General features: G+C 25.2%; 2 protein-coding genes across 2 annotated transcripts in view; both read right to left on the bottom strand.

Annotated features, from left to right (window-relative positions):
* LOC117171283 (eukaryotic translation initiation factor 3 subunit B) overlaps positions 1–7663 on the bottom strand; it is a 40582-nt gene extending 32919 nt beyond the window's left edge. The window contains exons 1-3 of the mRNA XM_033358430.1: positions 7488–7663; positions 2823–3018; positions 2429–2741 (exon numbers count right to left, since the gene is read on the bottom strand). Of these exons, the coding sequence (XP_033214321.1) occupies positions 2429–2741; positions 2823–3018; positions 7488–7623 (645 nt within the window). The 5' untranslated portion in view covers positions 7624–7663. The remainder of the gene's footprint in view (positions 1–2428; positions 2742–2822; positions 3019–7487) is intronic.
* A 7661-nt stretch (positions 7664–15324) lies between these two features.
* Positions 15325–19343, bottom strand: LOC117171792. Its single transcript, XM_033359402.1, has 2 exons — positions 19278–19343; positions 15325–16265 (listed from the first exon to the last, which is right to left on the bottom strand). The coding sequence occupies exon 2, from the start codon at positions 16262–16264 to the stop codon at positions 15800–15802; it is 465 nt and encodes a 154-aa protein (XP_033215293.1). The 5' UTR covers position 16265; positions 19278–19343; the 3' UTR covers positions 15325–15799.
* Positions 19344–20255: the final 912 nt, after the last annotated feature.

Consider the following 20255-nt stretch of genomic DNA (forward strand, 5'->3'; position numbering starts at 1 on the left):
AAAATTCAACAAAAAATAGTTGAATTAAAAAAAATTACTTTTCAAGAAAATAGTGTAATTCTCAACAAATAACTTAAATTTTCAACATAAAAGTGGAATTTTTAACAAAAATGATAGAATTAAATTTTCAATTTAAAAAATAAATAATCAGATGAATAATCAAACAACAAAATTAATTTCCATAAATGATGAATTTTTACAAAATAGATGAATTTAAAAAAAAAGTTAAATTTTTAAGATCAAAAGTCGAATGTTTTAGAAAACGGTTGACTTTATTAACCAAAAAGATGAATATTTAAGGAAAAAATTAATTGCATTTTTAACCAAATAGTTGAATGTTCAAGACAAAAAGATAAATTATTTAGAAAACGACTGACTTTGATACCCTAAAAGATGAATATTTAACAGAAAAATTAATTTCTATCAAAATACTTTAACTTTCAAGCTAACGAGATGAATTTTTGACAAAATAATTGAATTTTCAATCTGAAAAAGTTAATTATGAATGAGGAAAGATCAATTTTCAATCAAGAAAGATTACTTTTCTACTACAGGGTGTCTAGCGATTCTTAGGAACACAATTCAAGATCTTTTCCAGGTTTTCCAGGTCAAGAAATCAAAATTTTCCTGGGCTCCTTTTTTTACATCAAATAATCAAATAAACGTTTGTCATACATGTAAAAAATGAGCTATTTCATTTTTTATTGGACAAAAATTTATAAAGAAAGCCGAATTGTAAATAAACAAATTCTTCATTTTTTGCGAACATTAGTCGTCTTTGTGAAATCTTTAGGAATATTTTGTAATCTTTGTAATCTTTGTAATATCTTTGAAATCATTGAAATCTTTTGGTATTTTTCAAAGCTTTTGTAAAATCTTTAAAATTCTTGAAATCTTTGTGAACTATTTCTTTAGTATTTGTTTGCAAAATATTTTGTGTCTGTTTGAAAGCATTGAAGTCTTTTAAAATCTTCACAAATGTGTTGAAACATTTTGAAATCGCTTAAAATCTTTGAAATGTTTTGAAATTCTTGAAATCTTTTGAAATCACTGGAATATTTTAAATATTTGTGAAATCTTGATGAAATCGTTTAAAATCACTGGAATATTTAAAATCTTTGTTAAATATTTTGAAATCTTATAAAAAATTTGATATCGTTTAAAATATTTCAAATGTTTTTAAATCTTTGAAATATTTCTTTAATCATTGTTCGTGAAATCTTTTCTGTTTGTTTGAAATTTGTTGAAACCCTTTGAAATCATTAAAAATCTTTTAAATGTTTTAAAATATTTGAAATCTGGTTTACTGTACCCCTTTTGGAATCTTTGAAATTATTTAAATGTTTTGAAATCCTTAAAAATTCTTTTACATATTTCAGAAATCTTTTGTAATTGTTTGAAATCTTGTCAAACATTTTCAAATCGTTTTAAATCTTTGAAATGTTTTGAAATCCTTAAAATCTGGTGTACTGCACCCTTGTTGAAATCCTCGTATTGCTTTGAAATCTTCGTGAATGTTTTATGAAATCTTCTAAAATGTTTTAAAACCTCTTGAAATCGTTTCAAATTTTTGAAATCTTGTGTACCGTACCTTTTTTCAAATCTTTAAAGTATTAAAATGTTTGCGAAATTGCTGTGAAATCTTTATTGAAATGTTAAAGATATTTAAAATATAATGTTTGAAATATTTTGAAATCTTTAGAAATATTTTGCAACCTTTTGAAATCTGTTGTCCACTCAAAAAACGAGTGGTCAACTCGAAAAAAGTGCCTTGAAATATCTTTATTTATTCTGTAATAAACAAAAGATAAATTATATTTTGACGAATAAAAAAATGTTCAGCAGAAAGATTTTTTCTAAACGAGATGTTTCATTCATAATAGACTAAAAGACTTAAATTACTCTTCGCATTTCGATAAAATTACTGTTTTAAAAGAAAAAAAAAGAATAATTAAAATTCAAGGTTTTCGTGAAAAAAAATCAAGGAGATTTCCTGGTTTTCAAGGTTTAAAAAAAATGTAAGGAAAGTTCCAGGTTTTCAAGGTCACTAGACAACCTGTGCTAGAAAATATGAATTCTCTATCCAAAAAGACGAATGTTTAAAAAAAAAAGTCAAATTTTTGTCGAAAATGTTGAACTTTCTACTCAAAACCAAAAACAGTTTCACTTTCAAACAAACAGTTGAATTTTCAAGTGAAAAAAGACGATTTTTTTATAAAGGCGTTTGAAATTTCAGTAAAAGAATTTAAGTTTCTATTATTTCAGTTGGCATTAAAAAAAAAATGAGAAAAGGGATAATTCTTGAAAATAGGCAAAAAAGGAGGAATTCTTGAAAAAAGGGAATAAAAAAGGGAAATAAGAGAGTATAAAGTCTGAAATATACAATCTAGTAGTATTTTCAAATTGTAAATAATGGAAAATAACAAACCGCGCGCTCTTCGACGATGGTAGGTTCAGGTGCCGAATTTTGCCAGATTTGAACAGCAACCGCCGAAGAGTTACCGGACAAAACCGAATACTGATCGTACGCATCCGGATCGAGTAGAAAATAGTGAAGATCGCCAGCAGCCTTGAAAGGTTGGGGCTTTGGTGGTTCCCAGTCATCCGGAATATCCTCAAACTTTTTAAAATCCGTAAACAAGTTCACCTTGAAGGTATGGAATTTGTCGATTTTGAAATTGTTCTCTTTCGCAACAGCAAGCAAAGCTTGATGTGGATTTTCAAATTCCAAAAAGATGTATCTAAAATGTAAAATAATCATTGACAATATTCAGAAATTGCTTTCACGTCTTCGTCTGGATTATTTGGGAACAAATATTTACCCTTTTGTGACACCAGACTCGTTTGTCGGATAGTATTTGTTGACAATTGGCCCATGCTTTGTGAATATTTTGTCAATAACGGCTTGGAGCTTTTCCAAACGGTTTGGCTCGACCTGGGGAACTCCATCGACCACGATGACTGACTCAACGCCATCAGTTTCGGAAGGTTTCGTACTGAGGATATCTCCAAGGAGTTCTGAAAATGGGATTTGGATATCACAATCTTGCTTATACACAGTTATAGTTTCGAGAAACAATAAGATATGGAACTTGAAACTAATGGACACTTTTTATATTTAGGATAATAAATAAATGCTAAGATAACAAATGCTTTGAAAAATGTCCGGATTTTTCCTTGACTTGTAATTTTTTTTTTAAATAAGGTATTTTATAAACAGAATTAAACAATATTTCAAATACAAAATTAAACTTTTCAAATTTATTTATTGTAAAAAAAAACTTCTATAAAAGATGGATTTTGAACAAAAAAGTGCAATAGCTGATATTTCATATAAAAAAATTTATTTTCTATAGAAAAACTGAATTTTCAATCAAAAAGTATAAGTTTTCAAAAAAAAATTAATTTTTAATCAAATAGTTAAATTTTAAACCAATGAAATAAACCTTTATTTAAAAAAAAATCAATTTTCAACTAAGTAGATCAATTTTCACTCACAAAGTTGATGTTTCAATTAAAAAAGATAATCTTGAACAAAATAGTTAAACTTTCAACCAAAGAGATGCATTATCAACAATATCAAATACAAAACTTCAACGAAGAAGTGATTTAACAAAGTGGTTCTACCACCATTTTAAAAGAAAATAGTTAAATCCTCAAGAAAAAGATTAATTTTTAACCAAAAAATGCATTTTTATCCAAGAAAGATGAAATTTTCATTAAAAAAATCTTACTGACTTTTCCATATAAAAATGTGTGTTTTAAATAAGAAGTAAATTTTTCTAAAAAAATAGTTGAATTTACAATCCAACAAGACTAATTTTCAACAAAATATTTGAATTTTCAACCTAAAAACATGACTTTTTAACAAAATCGATAAATTGTCAACCCAACAGTTGCATTCCTCAAAAGAACCGTGGATATCTACTAAAATAAATCAATTTTTAAATTAAAAACAAAAATTTTTATTCAAAAAAAGTTTCAGTTAAATTTGCAACAGTAAGATGTGAATTTTAAGCAAAAAATTAATATATTACTTCTTAAATTTAGGAAGACAAATTTTCGAAAAATTGTTGAATTTTCAACTAAAAAAGATAATTTTCCAATAAAAAATTGAATAGTTCAAATTTCAGTTAAAAAATTCATTTTTGACCGAAAGGATGAATTTTCAGTTAAAATTATGAACATTTACTTGAAATAATTGAATTTTCAATCAAAAAGATGAATTTTCAACATAATACATTAATTTTCAACTAAAAAGACGATTTTTTAACTAAAATTATGAATCTTCAGGTAGAATAATTGAATTTTCAACAAAAAAGACCAATTTTCTACCACAAAATGCGAATTTTCTACTGAAAAAGATAATTTATCAACAAAAAATTGAATAGTTCAATTTGATATCAAAGAGTTATACCATCACTCCACGACTACTGTGTGCAACGAGATAATAATCGCATAAAAACTGCCGACAATCGAGCTAATACATAAAAAAAATATAAAATTTGTCAAAACAATGCTGAAAATACTGAAGATGAACCATCATATGGCCCAGGGACAGACAAATTGAATGTAAGTTTTTTAAACACTTTTTTTAACAAGATGGCATCGATTTCTCAAAAACTAATAAACCGATTTTTATTTTTTTACTTATATTGGCTAAGGTTGTACGTGGCCGTTTTTCAAAATTCTGAAAATTAATATTTTGAAGTCCTTAAAAAAAGGGGTAAAAAATGAACTAATTTTTCAAACCGGAGCAATTTGCTTAAAAAAAAAAAAATAAATAAAAACCGCCAAGTACAACGATGGCAACTGTTGTACAGATTAATAAAATTTTTTGGTTTTTGCCTTCAGATGATTTTTCATTGCTGTGTCGTTGCCACAAGGAGGGATCATTTTTTCATCACGTCATTAAATTCATGTATATAACTAATGCAATTTAAAATATTTTTTAATAAAAACTTGTGTGAATATAGCTGAATATATGTTAAATAAATTATTATTTGTCTGATTCCCAAATAGTTATTTCTACCCATAAAAAATGTCATGAAAATCACTTAATTTTCACGCTTTCACAGTAAACTGAATTGTAAATTAAAAAATGAAAAGTTAAATTTCCAGTTAAAAAACTCAATAATGAACGAAGGAGACGAATTTTTAATTAAAATTATGGAATATTCCAAAGTTAATTTTCAGGACGAAAAAACAACTAATTTTCCATAAACTAGCTCATTTTTCAAACAAAGAAATGAATTTTTAACTAAAACAGTGAATCTTCAACCTACAAAATAAATTTTTAACAAAATAGTATAACTTTTAATCTAAAAAAAAAAGAATGAATTTTGAAAAATTGTATTAGTTGATAGTTCGAATAAAAAATCAAAGTTTTCAAATAAGAAAGATTTTTCAGTCAAAAGAGAAAAAAATTTAAAAAAAACTGTTTAAAAAAATAGAATTAAATTTTCAAACAAAAATAAAACGAATTTTCAATAAAATAGCCCCATACAATAATATAAAACTACTTTTATAGATTAGAAATCATTGTTATGTAACTTTATTTTGCAATAAAAAAAATTAAGCACGCTCTCCAAAAAATTCACTTATTTTAAAAAAATTTTCCTGAAAATACCAGATTTTTTCCGGAATGGTTGAATTTTACATCTAAAAATGAATTTTCATTTAAATCGATGAATATTTAACTGCAATAGTTGAATTTTCAACAACAAAATGAATTGGCAACGATAAGATTAATTTTCGACCAAAAAAGAAGATTTTTCAACAAAATACATGAATTTACAATTAATAAAGATAAATTTTTAACCAAAAAATTAAATTTTTTATTCTCAGAATTATTTCAACAAAAATATAAATTGACAACAAATCACATGATTTTCAACTAAAAAGGATCAATTTGCAACTACAAATTCAATGGTAAAATTTTCAGTTGAAGAAGTTAATTCTCAGTCAACGTGATGCATTTTCAACTGAAAAACTCGAAGAAGAAAAAACAACAAATTTTCAATAACATTACAAAATTTGCAACCAGATGTCAATTTTCAATAAAAATTATGAATCTTCAACCAAAAAATGACATTTTCAATACATTAACACTAAATAGTTCGTCTTTTTTTTTTTTACCAAAAAGACGAATCTTCATCTAAAAAAGTTAAATTTTTAACCGGAAATTATTAACCAGAGATAAATTTTCCAACAAGATTAATTTTCTAGCAAAAAATCAAAAATTTCAAAAAATCACATGATTTTCGACTAAAAAAGATCCATTTTTAACCAAAAAATCAATGACTTTCAATTTGAGTACAAAACTTAATTTAATAAAAATAATTTTTCAACAAAATAGTTTTAAAAACTTCAACAAATAGTTAAAAATTTCACAAAATAGTTCAATTTTAATGCTATCAAATAAACTTTCAAACAAAATGATGAATCTTCAACAAAAAGATGAATTGCCAACAAAAGATTTTAACTCACAACAAAAAAAGACTAATTTTGAACTTGAATTGCACTTTCAGCTAAAAAGCATTTTTCAGTCAAAAGAGAAAAAAATTTAACCGAAATGTTGACTTTTTAAGTAAAAGGATTAATTTTCAATTAAGAAGATGAATTCTCTAACGATTAGGTCAAATTCTCAACAAAATACATGAATTTTCATAAAAATATTTGAATTTTTAACTAAAAATAAATTTGGTAACAACAAAAAATCGAATTTTCAACTAAATATTCCAGGTTTACTAGGTGAGTTAAGACACTGATAAGATTTAGCGTTGAAAATATATCTATTAAATTTGAAATACACACGACACTTTAATTTAGCAAATAAGAAAAAATAAATTTTTAATCTGGCAAAAGAGGAGAAAATGAACCAAATTGAACAAATTAGAAATGTATTCTTAAAATACATTCAAGATTGGCAATTCAAAAATCGGAAATGTCACTTCCAAGCGTTCTTAAAATATAAAACATCAAAAGTTTAAAGCGTGTTAATTAAAAAGCACACAAACCTTTAATTGATTGATCAAAAAAGTAATTTATACGGCACTCCTGTCAGCCTAACCTCAAAACAGGAAAGAATTAAAGGACTAAAAAGTTCACAAAATAAAGCATTCTTGTGCAATAAAAGTTCCGCTGAACTGAAAAAATCATCCTTGGTGTCCAAACTTTGGACACATTCTGAACTTTCGTACAAAAAACGTTAAAATTTGGCGAATGTCAAATTGCTCCAAAATTTTTGATACAAAAACACAACCATAGCCGGTTTTAAAACGAGGCTGCGGCTCTTATTTTTCAAGTAGGTAATATCAAAAAACAAAATAAATTATGGAATTTTTCGGCTCAGTTATAAAATTAGGAGGGTCATTATTGTAGGTTAGGCATGAGGTTAGGGAACATTATAGCCGCCATATGCAGCCATGCCACGAGTGAACAACGTGCTGGATGAGTAAATTGAAAGAGGCAATTTTTGTACATACCTTCGTCGGAGATATCATCCACGTATCCTTCAGGATCACTAAAATTCGGCTCTTCATCGTCATCTACTGGATCTTCATTTAATTTATTACTATCGTCATTTTGGGACGCTTTTTCCAGCGACGTCTTTTTCGCCATGTTGGTGCGGTGCGGAAGGAACACTGTGTCACTGTGTACATGTGAATATGTCAGGCATTCGTGTACGTGCACACGCTCGAAAATGGCGGCTGTAGAATTACCCAGGTGTGTAACAATTTATTTTTATTTTGGGCTCATATTCGTTCAAATTTTTTATTTGAAAAATAAAGTTTATTATAAATGAGAAGTAATTGGACGTGCGTGTTTAATTCATTGGATTTTTATTTCATAACATTAAAAATGTAAAGAATCAGGGTGGCGGTTCGGCGGACGATTTCAAATTTTCGTTTTTTCCCGGTCAAGTTTTTCAATTTTCCCGGTCAACTAAAAGTAAGTAAACACAAACATTTATTTTAATTATTGGTTATGAAAATAAAAATAATAAATTTTTAACAACAAATGGAAGAAATAGTTCAAGCCTTCAATAGTTGAATTTTCAAAAAAACAAAAAATTCATTTTTACTAAAAAGATCAATTGTTAACCAAAACTTAAATAATTAAATTTTATGGTAAAAAAAATAATGTTCGGCCAAACAGATGCTTTTTTAACAAAAGCTATGGGATATTCATTTCGAATAAGTTAAATTTTCAGTTAAACAAACTACTTTCCATAAAAAAACTAACTTTCAAAAAAATATGTTATTTTTGATATTAAGGTTTTTGACCAGGTAAAATGTATTGATAATTTTAATGTTAATTTTTGTTGTCTACTGGTCTAGAATCAATATTTTTTTTGAATAATGAATTTTTTCACAATTTTAAAAATCAATATTAAAAAATATTGATTCTGTATCAGTAGACCCAAAAAAATTAACATCAAAATTATTTTCAAAAAGATAGTTACATTTTCAAACAAAGTGATGAATTTTCAATTAAAATTATAACTATTTAACTAGAATAGTTGATTTCTTGATCAACTAGATACATTTTCAACCAAGAAGATTAATTTCTACCAAAAAAGATTAATTTTCAACTAAAAAATATAATTTTTCAATCAAAAATTGAATCATTACATTTTTAGTCAAAAAATCAATATTCAACAAAAAATATGATTTTCAATGACAATTATGGAATATTCAACTGAAATAATAGTGACGTTTTTAGTTCAAATATATGATAATTTTCTCAAAAAAAAATTCATCAAAATAGTTAAATTTTCAACAACAAAAATTCCTTTCCATCCAAAGAAAAAAGAAGTTTTCAATAAAATAGCTCATATTTTAACCAAAGAAATTAATTTTTAATTAAATTGATGAATCTTCAACCAAAAAAATTATTTTTTAACAAAAGTGTTTCACATTCAAACAAGCAATTTTATTTCCAAATTGTAATATGAATTTTCGAATAAAATGATAAATATTTACTGACATACTTGAATTTTTAATTGAAAAAAGCCTTTTTAAACAAGAAAATTAATTTTACATGAAAAAAGATACTTTAAAAAAAAAACGATTTTTAACAAATTATGTGGATTTTCATTAAAATCGATGAATTTTCAATTAAGAAAGAAAATTTTTCATCCATATTGTTGAATTTTGAAAAAGAAAAGATCAATCTTCAACCAAAAATGGACATTCAAATTTTCAGATAAAGGAAACAATTTGCAATCAAACTGATGAATTTTCAACTAAAATAGTCAATTTTCAACAGAAACAGTTGCATTTTCAACCAAAAAGATTAATTTTCTACCATAAAGATTAATTTTTTGCAAGAAAGGTGAATTTTTTGCAAAGTACATTAATTTTCAAATAACTAGTTTAATTTCTAAATAAGAAGTATTAATTTTCAACCAAATAATTGAATTTTTATCCAAAAAAATACGTTTACAACCAATAATAGGATGGTTAAAAATTCTGTTAAAAATCTAATTTCTATTTCTATTTTACAGTCTCATCACTTAAAAAATAGAATAATTTGAGAGGCATGGTTTTATTTTTTAGGAAAATTTTATTTGTATATTTTCACAGATTGTAATGTAAGAAAAAGGTATTGTAAAATTCGAATTCAAAGAATTGAGAAGATTTGAAGGAATTCAGGGGATTTAGAGAATTCAAAGAATTGAAGGGATTTTGAACATTCAAGGAGAATTCAGGGAGTTCAGAATATTAAACTGATTCAGGGAAATAACGGGATTCCAAAGCTTTCAGAGTATTTAATGAATTCAAGAAATTCAAGGTGTTTCATGAATTGAGATTATTCAAATAATTCATGGGATTCAGAGAATTTCAGAAACTTAGAATATATTCAAGAAATTCAGGAAATTAAGAATATTCCAGAATGCAAATAAATTTAGTGCAATCAATGATTTCAGAAAATTCAGGAATTCTAAATATTCAAAGATTTTAGGGAATTGCGAATATTTAAGGAATTCCAAAAATTTAGCGAACTTCAGAGTTAAGGGAATTCAAGGAATTTAAATTCTGAATATTATTTGAGGAGTTCAGTGAATTAAGACATTTTTAGGGAATTCAAGGAATCAAGGACTTTGAGAAATTCAGATAATTCAAGGAATCGGATAAGTCGGAATATTATTTTATGAATTTAGGGAATTAAAAGAATTTCAGAGAATTTCAAGGAGCTGAAAATATCCTAAGATTTCAGGGGATTTAGAATAGTCAAGGATTCCAGGGAATTTAGTAAAATCAATGATTTTAGAGGATTCGTAAATCTTCAGAAAACCAGACAATGCAAAGAATTTAGAATCTTCAAGGAATTCAGAATATATTCAAGGATTTCAGGCGATTAAATGAATTTCAGGAATTCAGAGACTTCAAAGAATTTGGAGAATTCAGAATATTATTTCAGGAATTCAGGAGAATTAGAGAATTGCAATAATTTCAGAAATTCAAAATATTCAGATATCAGAGAATTTAAGGAATTTAGAATATTCAAGGAACTTGAGGAATTAAGAAAATGCCAAGGATTTTAAAGTTTTTAGAGAGTTAAAGGAATTTCAGAAATTCAAAATATTAGAAGAATTCAGAAAATTTTAAGAATTTCAAGAACTCAGATTTCTTTGATTTAGGAATTCTCTCTAAATTCCTTGAATATATTCAAGGAATTCAGAATATTTAAAGCCTTCAGGAAATGTAGTGAAATCAATCATTTCAGAGAATTCATGAATCTTCAGAAATTCAGAGAATGCAAGGATTTTAGAATATTCAAGGTATTCTGACAATTCCCAACCTTCTCAGAATCCTTCATATTCAAGGAACTCTCAGAATTGCGAATATTAAAAAACTTCTCAGAATTCCAAATATTAAAGAAATTATCAGAATCCATAATATTCAAGGAACTCTTACAATTCCGAATATTAAAGAATTTCTCAGAATTCCGAATATTAAAGAAATGATCAGAATTCTCAATATTCAAGGAACTCTCAGAATTTCGAATATTAAAGAATTTCTCAGAATACCGAATATTAAAGAAATTATAAGAATTCCGAATATTAAAGAAATTATCAGAATTCTTAATATTCCAGGAATTTAGAATATATTCAAGGATTTCAGAGCATTGAGGGAATTGAGAATATTTCAGGAATTTAAAGAAATCAAGGATTCCGAAGAATTCAGAGATTTTTAGAAAATCGAAGAATTCAAGACATTTCAGATAATTTAGAGAGTTCCGAACATTAAAGAAATTCTCAGAATTTCGAATATTCAAAGAATTCAAAATATTTCAGGAATTCAGAGAAATCAAGGATTACAGGGAAATAAGAGAATTTAGCCAAAAAGACGAAAAAGTCTAGAAAAAAAATTCTCAAACCAAATAGTTGAATTTTCAATCCAAAAAGACGAAGATCAACAAAAAAGTTAATTTAAAACAAAATCATTGAATTTTCAAACAAGAAAAATCAAGGATTGCGGAGAATGTATAGATTTTTAGGAATTCATAATATCACAGGAGACCCGAATATTTAAGTAGTTCAAGACATTTAAGGATTAAAGGGAATTCAAATAACTTCTGATGATTTAGAAAATTCAAGGAATTTAAAGTTATTCCAATTTTTCGAAAACATCGATATATTACATTAAAAAAAATCTTTCTGTTAAATTGAAAGTTTGCCTGAACCGTAAATTTATTGAACGAATTTTTTTATATTTCGTGTTATTAGCAGGAAAAAAATTCATTTTGATATTGTAACATTGATAAAGGATTTTTAAGAATAGGGAAGAGAAAAGTTTATCTTGCAAAAACATCAAATCAATTTATTTATTCGTAAATATAGGTACATAATAGTTTTGCGTATACGCTATGAATTAAAAAACATATTACAATAAAAGATAATATCTTTATACAGATGTTATATAAATTCTTTCGTAATATTTTCAAGTGTTTTTAACTAAGTATAAATACTATGTAATTCGATTTTTTACCTTTCAATTTAATAAGGTTTATTTAAAAAATATATTTTTTAAAAGACCAAATTTTCAGTCAGCTGGAATTACTTAAGCTGAATTTTTTAAAACTATTTTTGGTGATAAAATACCACTAGAAATTCCGAATGTACTATTCATTAAAATTGAACATTTTTATTTTAAAAAGCCAGATGCTTCTTGGCGTTTAAATTAAACTAAAATTGTAGAAACTAACAAATAAGTTATAAATAAATATATAAATTCTAATCATATCTTTAAAATAAGTATCTCGAAATACAGTTAATTTAACTGTTTAACTATTCTAAATAGTTATCATCTCAGTAATAAAATTTAATATAAATTAAGAAAAATGTTATCTCGCTAGTTTCAATTTTTGATCAACTCATCTGAAAATAAATTATAGTAATTTTCCAAGAAGAATTGAAAAGGATATATCGCAATTCGTAGATTTAAAATACACGCCTTTTTCCGAGCGGCTGCTAAAGCATCCTGATTTTTATAATTTTTTTAATCATAATAAGGCGACAGGTAGTAGAATTTTGCGTCTAATTAGCCAAAGTTAAAGACACGGTGTCAATTTTATAAAAAGATATTCCAAAAACAGGTCAAATTTCAACGTTTTCGAAAAATTGAACTAATTGCAAATAATTAATCGAGGAAAATATTATAATTGTTAATTGCAAAAATAATTTTTAAGGAGATCTTTAAAACAAAATATTTCATCTTACAATTTTTTTTTTAATAATATTAATTAGGTTTTTATATTCTTGCTTTTTATTTAAGTGAAATTTGCATTTCTTATTTAATTAAAACGTTGTAAGGCTAATTTTATTCCTTGAAATATTTTCTAAGGATATATTTGGTAATTTTTTATTTTTAAAATGTTATTTAAGAAAAATATTGATTATAAAAAAAGAACTGTATAATTTGTAAATAAATTTTTTTATATTAAAACTTGCCAAGGAGATTTATGGAGAATCATTTAAGGAATAAAATGAGCCCATCAACATTTGAAATTGATCAGAATTGCTACTTTTACCTTAAGAAAAAGCGAAAACATAAAACCTTAAATACATATTTTCAGCTTTTAACCATGTATTTGAATTTTCAAATAAATAATGGAATTTTCAACCACACAGTTGAATTTTTAAACCTAAAAGATGAGTTTTTAACCCCAAATATGAATTATCAACAACAAAGTTAATTTTAAACAAAAGCGTTGAATTTTCAACCAAGAAAGATTTTTCAATCAAGAAAGAAAAAAATTGCAACCAAATTGTTGAATTTTTAAACCAAAAAGTCAAATTTTCCATAAAACGATTTATTTTTCAACCTACAAAATATAAATTATAAACAAAAAAGTTAATTTTTAACAAAAGCGTCGACTTTTTAGCCAAGAAAGATTTTTCAGACAAAAAAGAAAAAAATTTCAAACAAATTGTTGAATTTTCAAGCTAAAAAGACGAATTTTTTAAACAAAAGTTAATTTTCAATCAAGGAAGATTTTTCAGTTACATAAGAAAAAATCTCAACCAAATTGTTGAATTTTTAAGCCAAAAAGATATATTTTCTACAAAACAGTTGAATGTTTAACCCGAAAATATGAATTTTAACCTAAAAAGTTTATTTTCAATAAAATATTTGAATTTTCAAGTTAAAAATGAGAATTTTCGACCTTTTTCGCGTTATATTTTCAACCAACAAATTTTTTCAGTTAAGAAAGAAAAAATGCCAACCCGCTAATATAAATATAAATCCGGCAAGGTTAATTTTCAAACAAATATTTGAATTTTCTATCTAAAATTATGAATTATCAACAAGTTAAGTTACACTAAAAGCGTTGAAATTTTAAATGATAACTTTTTTTCAATCAAGTAAGATAACAAATTTCAAGCAAATTGTTGAATTTTTAAATTAAAAAGATGAATTTCTTCAAAATAGTTAAATTTCCAACATAAAATTTGAATTTCAACCAAAAATTAAAATTTTTGACTAAATATTTGAATTTTTGGCCAAATTGTTGAATTTTCAAGCCAAAATGATGAATTTTCTACAAACGGTTTAATTTTCTAACCCAATAATATAAATTTTTACTCAAAAAATTTGAATTTTCTACCAAATTGTTGAATTTTTAAACGAAAGACGAATTTTTTACAAAACAGTTTAATTTCCTACATGAAAATATTTTAGGAGAATTTTCAACAAAGAAAGATTTTTAAGTCAAGAAATATTTGAAATTTTTCAATTTCAAATTCTTGAATTTTTAAACAAAATAAATGAATTTATAAAAAACAGTTCAATTTGCAACCAAACACTTGAATTTATAATCAAATAGTTTAATTTTCAAAACAAACGCATTTTTTAAAAAACGGTTTAATTTTCAACCAAAAAATATGAATTATCAACAAAAAAGTTAATTTTCAACAAAAGCGTTACATTTTCAACCAACAAATTTTTTCAGTCAAGAAAGAAAAAAATGTCAACCCGCTAATATAAATGTATAACATGTAAAGTTAATTTAAAAAAAAAAATTTGAATTTTCTATCAAACTGTTGAATTTTTAAACCAAAAAGGCGAATTTTTCTACTGACCCATTGAATTTTCAATTGAGAACTATTTTTCAGTCAATAAAAACAAAAAATTTCAACAAAATTGTCGAATTTTTTAACCAAAAAGATGAAATTCTACAAAAACAGTTAAATTTGCAACGTAAAAGTTGATTTTCAACCAAAAATTAAAATTTTTGACCAAATTTATGAATTTGCAAGCCAAAAAGATGAATTTTCTACAAACGGTTTAATTTTCTAACACGAAAACATGAATTTTGACTAAAAAGATTGGAATTTTCTACCAAATTGTTGAATTTTTAAACGAAAGACGAATTTTTTACAAAACAGTTTAAATTACTACATAAAAATATTTTAGGAGAATTTTCAAGAAAGAAAGATTTTTCAGTCAAGAATTAGTTGAAATTTTGCAATTTCAATCAAATTCTTGAATTTTTAAACCAAATAAATGAATTTATAAAAAACAGTTCAATTTGCAACCAAATACTTGAATTTTTAATGAAATTGTTTAATTTTAAAAACAAACGAATTAGTTATAAAACGATTTAATTTTCAACCCAAAAATATGAATTATCAACAAAAAAGTTAATTTGCAACAAAAACGTTGAATTTTCACCCAAGATTTTTCAGTCAAAAAAGAAAAAAAATGTCGACCAAATTATTTAATTTTCAACCAGAAAATATGAATTTTTACAGAAAAAGTTACTTTTTAACAAAATATTTGAATTCTTAAGCCAAAAAGGCGAATTCTCCACAAAACAGTAGTATGCGAAATAAACAATTTTAATCTGAAATATTTCTAAAGAAAAGTCCCCACAGTATTTTTCAAAATTGTTAAGATATTTAAAAAATTATTTCCCTAGATTCAGTGTTACATTCAAACTTATTGCAAAAAAATCAAAAAATTTCAAAAATTTGTAAATATCTATAAAATTTTTTTTCAATCCATCATTTCCAGAGTGATTTCAATTTCTAAAACATCGAAATTTTCCGTTTTTTGCATTATATTTTTATTAAATTGACATTTTCCCTTCAACTCTTAAACGCATAATTTTATTAACTTTTGTGATATTAAAAATATAAAAAAATGTCAACATTATAAAAATCAAGAAGTTAGAAACAGTTCAATAAATAGGCATTCAGACTATTTCCCTCTGAACACAAGAATATTTCATTCCCTTTTAAATAACTTTTTTCACTGAGATTTTTATAAAAAAAAAAGAGTAAACATTACTCCTTGATAATATGCTGAATTTTCTCCTGATTAGAAGAACAGCCGAATGAAAGTTCCGTATCACTATCAGACAAAGAGTCACAGCTGGATGATGAAGATTCACTATTGTTTTTAAGTTTTTGCATAGGTTTCGTTTTCGAACTAATCAAAAGAGAAGAACCGGGACCTTTACTAACCAAGAGTTTCTTGGGTGTTGGCTTTTTCTCTTCGTCGTGGTATGAATCATCTCCCATTTTACGTTTCGAATTTAAATATTTATTCTCATCAGAAGTGTCGATATTGCCAGCTGATGAAAATTCGTTTTCGCTTTTAGCGTATATATTTTCTCGCATATATAACTTTCTTGGATCATAGCTAGCATTGGCATTTACGTAGAATTTCGCGGCTTCCTCAATTATTTTCGAACCGCGGCCCACATCAGTTTGCGGATCACAAACCCCATCGGCTGAAGGATCCTCCATTCTGGGAACACAGTTCTGGTTTATTAATTTTTCAGGAAAATATGTTTTCAAAATTTTTCTTTAGGCGTGGGTCACACTCCATCCCCACTTTTTTCACGCTTAAATTTGAAAAATATCCTAAAACATCAAGAGTCGAGGATTTTGACTCAATCTGTCCCTTTTTTTTACAAGGTTTTGATTCTTTTTTTAAGAATCATAAAAAAATAAAATTAAAATCGAAAACAAAAGGCTTTGAGAGAGATTCTGGTTTGTCTAACAAATTAAAAATATTTCTTGAACGATTTTTTTTATGTGAAGGACATCTTTAAAATGCTATAAAAACAGGGGAAACAAGAAGATTTTTAAAAAAATAGGGGAATAAATTTCTTTTAAATAAATTGAATACGGGCACTGTATTGAATTTAATTTGAAACGCTTTAAATTCATAATATTTAAAGTAAAAATAATATACTTTCAAAAAAAAAAAAAAAAAAAATGAAGTAACGATAAATTTAATAGTCGATATTTCCGATTTTTTTTATTCTGCATCAAAAATAATGTAATTCATTCAAAAATGCGAGTATTCAACCAAACAGTTGACTTCGATCAAATTGTTGAATTTTTAAGTAAAACAGACCAATTTTCAAGATGAAAATATGAATGTGCAAAAAGTGCATTTTCAACAAAAAAGTTAAATTTTCAAGCAAAAAATACAAATTTTCTACGAATAGTTTAATTTTCAAATCAAATATGTAAATTATCAACATAAAAAATCAACCAAGACCAATTTTTCAGCCGACAAAGAAAACAATTTTTACCCAAAAAGATAATTTACAACCAAATATTTTAATTTTCAATTGAAAAAGGTGGATTTTCTACAAAACAGTTTAATTTTCAACTAAATATATGAATTTCTAATCAATAGTTGATTTTTCAAGTCAAAAAGACGAATTTTGAAAACGAAAATATGAATTATTGAGCAAAATTTCATCTTGAACAAAACGTTAAGTTTTCTATCAAAATAGATGATTTTTCAACAAAAAAGAAGTCAACTTTTTAATAAAGTAGTTGAACTTTCAACAAAAAAAATCAATTTTCAACGAAAAATTACTTAACTATTATATTTTAAAAAAAGTTTTATTTTCAACTCGAAAAAATAGATTTTCACTTAAAAAAATGCTTTTATCGCAAGAAAATAGGCATATTTCTCACACAAAATAAAGTTCAAAAATATAAATCTTAAGAATATAAATAAAATAAAACATAAAATGGAATTTTCAATAATTAATTCAATAATAATTTTCAATAATAATTTCAAAAAAGTTAATTTTCGATAAAAGTGTTGAATTTTTCACCAAGACATATATTCTAGTCAAGAAAGAAAAAAACAATTTCAACCAAATTGATGAATTTTCAAGACAAAAAGACGAATTTTGTACAAGACATTAAAATTTTCTACATAAAGTTGATTTTCAAAAAAATATTTTGATTTTCTACCAAATCGCCAAAAAGATGAATTTTCTACAGAACAGTTAACTTTTCAACTCAAAAATGTAAACTTTTAATACAAAATTGACTAGTAACCTAAAAAAAACGTAGTATGAACAAAATAGTTAAATTTTGTAACCCATTTTTAACGAAAGAGATAAATATTCAACTAAGACACATTTTTCAACCAAGAAAGAAAAAAATCAAACAAATTGTCTTATTATTAAACCAAAAGGCAAATTTTACCATAAAAAAGTTTAATTTCCGACTAAAAAGTTGGTTTTCAACTACATATTTCACTTTCTAAATGAATATTTGAATTTTTAACCAAATAGTTGATTTTCCAAGCATAAAAGATGTTTTTTCAGGAGACAATTCACTTTTCAAACCGTAAATATCAGTTTTGAATAAAAAAAAGTTATTTTTCACAAAATAAGTTAAATTTTTAACCAAAGAGCGATTGACTTTTACCCTTCAAAGTTTCCTAAGACAAGAAAAAACAAAAATTGTTAACCAAATTGTTGAATTTTCAAGCCAAAAAGAACAATTTTCTACCAAAAAAATTGGTTTTTCAACCTGAAATTATGAGTTAAAAAAAATATTTAAATTTAAATACTGCGAAGCCGCAATAAATAAATAGGGATTTTTATTATTTTTAAGACTTTTAAAATATGAAATAAAACGGCGTATAAGAGTATAGTATGTTAGTTTTAATCACAAGAAAATTGTGGAAATCAAGAATAACGTTATCTTCACAATTTCCTTATTTTCGTGAATAATAATTTGTTTCATGTCTGTTTTCGTACTATAATATTTTAGTAGCACACATTAAAAATTTAACTGAACGTTTGAGAGCCTTAAACTGATAAAAATACATTCGAAGCAAAGTTAACCGGCTAAGGAAACAAATACAAAAAACTAGGTTGTTCAAATAGTCGTTTATGTGTTTAACAAATTATTTCTTTCCAGCTTACATAGAAAAAGATTTTAAACAACTACATTTTGCAATCCTTGACCTTTTAAAATTTGTTTATGATTAATTTATACCTGTAAAGAAAGCCGAAACGTCCAAAGATTTTTCAAAGCTAGCAAAAAAAAAAAATGTTAACACAAAAATGACTTAAGAAAAAGCGCTGTTATAGGAACGAGATACTCATGTGATACAAAAACTTTTAAATAATAAATGAAATCCCCTCTTTTCACCTAAAATTGAACTACTGAACAGCTGTGATCCCTGTTTAAAACTACTTTTTAAATCTAAATGTTTCCCTGAATCCACGATGATGGTTCATCCAACTCGAATGAAAATTTGAAAAGCCATATTAAATTCCACATCTTATTGCATTAATTATTAATTAAATCAACTTTTTAAATTGAATTTCGAATGTCTTGTTAAAAGCTGTCGGAGCGCGAGGAGTTTATAGGTTAGAAATCGAATTATATTGTTCAAACGCGTTCTGCTTTTACTTTGTACTTTGTGAGAATTTTATTAATTAATTATCACATCGCTTGTACATTTTCAAATATTAAATTCTTAAGTACTTACTTTTTACTTTAAGAAAATCTTACTTTTTCGTAAGATTGAATGTTACGTTCTAGTTATGTTGATCGCTTCGCACATATTTGTGTACATCAGGGGCGTAACCTGAGTGGGTTCTTCCCGACCAAGGCGGGAGATTTAAAAAAAAAGAAGTAGCAGAAAACTAGTTTTGAATTAAAAAATTTGAAGTGGATGGTCAACAAATTTCATTTTTAAAATCCTCTGATTTTTCCCGAACAATTTTACAATTGAATCCTTCGAATAAAACAATTTTATCATATTAAAATTTAAAATGTTGTATTTTTTTATTTAAAGTATAAAAGATCACTTTTCTACTAGAAAAGATAAATCATCAATAAAAAAGATACTTTTTAAAAAAGTATATACATTTTCCCAAAGTATAATCTAATGTTCAAAAGATCTTCAACCAAATAATTGATTTTGTTAGAACAACATAAGATTTTCAACAAAAGAAGATAAATTTCCAATCTAAAGGGACGATTTTTCTTACCCAATAGACAAACGTTTAACAAAATAGTTGAATTTTTAACAAAAAAAAAGGTGACATTTAAACATTATACTTAAATTTTCCACAGAATAATTCAATTTTCGAAAAAATAATTTAATTTTTAACCACATGTTTTAATTTTCAACCTATAAAGATGAATTTCCAGCCAAATAGTTATATTTTTAAACAAAAAAATATACAATAGTTGAATTTTTAATTCATAAAGATGAATTTTTAAGAACTAGTTAAATTGTTAACCAACGAGATGAATTTCTATGAAAAATGGTGAAGCTTCAGCTGGAATATTGAAATTTACAGTTAGAAAAATTAAAGTTTAACAAAGAAAAAAAAAACGAATTTGCAACGAAAATGACGAATCTTAGATACAAAATAATCTTTTAACAAATTTGTTCAACCTCCAACCAAATAGTTCAATTAAAAAAAAAATTATTTTCAACGAATAATGCATTATTAAA

Source organism: Belonocnema kinseyi, chromosome 4, assembly GCF_010883055.1.
Source record: "Belonocnema kinseyi isolate 2016_QV_RU_SX_M_011 chromosome 4, B_treatae_v1, whole genome shotgun sequence".
Classification (NCBI taxonomy): domain Eukaryota; kingdom Metazoa; phylum Arthropoda; class Insecta; order Hymenoptera; family Cynipidae; genus Belonocnema; species Belonocnema kinseyi.

What these genes read in the sequence shown, in the direction of transcription:
- LOC117171792 (XM_033359402.1), bottom strand. Translation starts at nt 16,264, where the DNA reads ATGGAGGATCCTTCAGCCGATGGGGTTTGTGATCCGCAAACTGATGTG.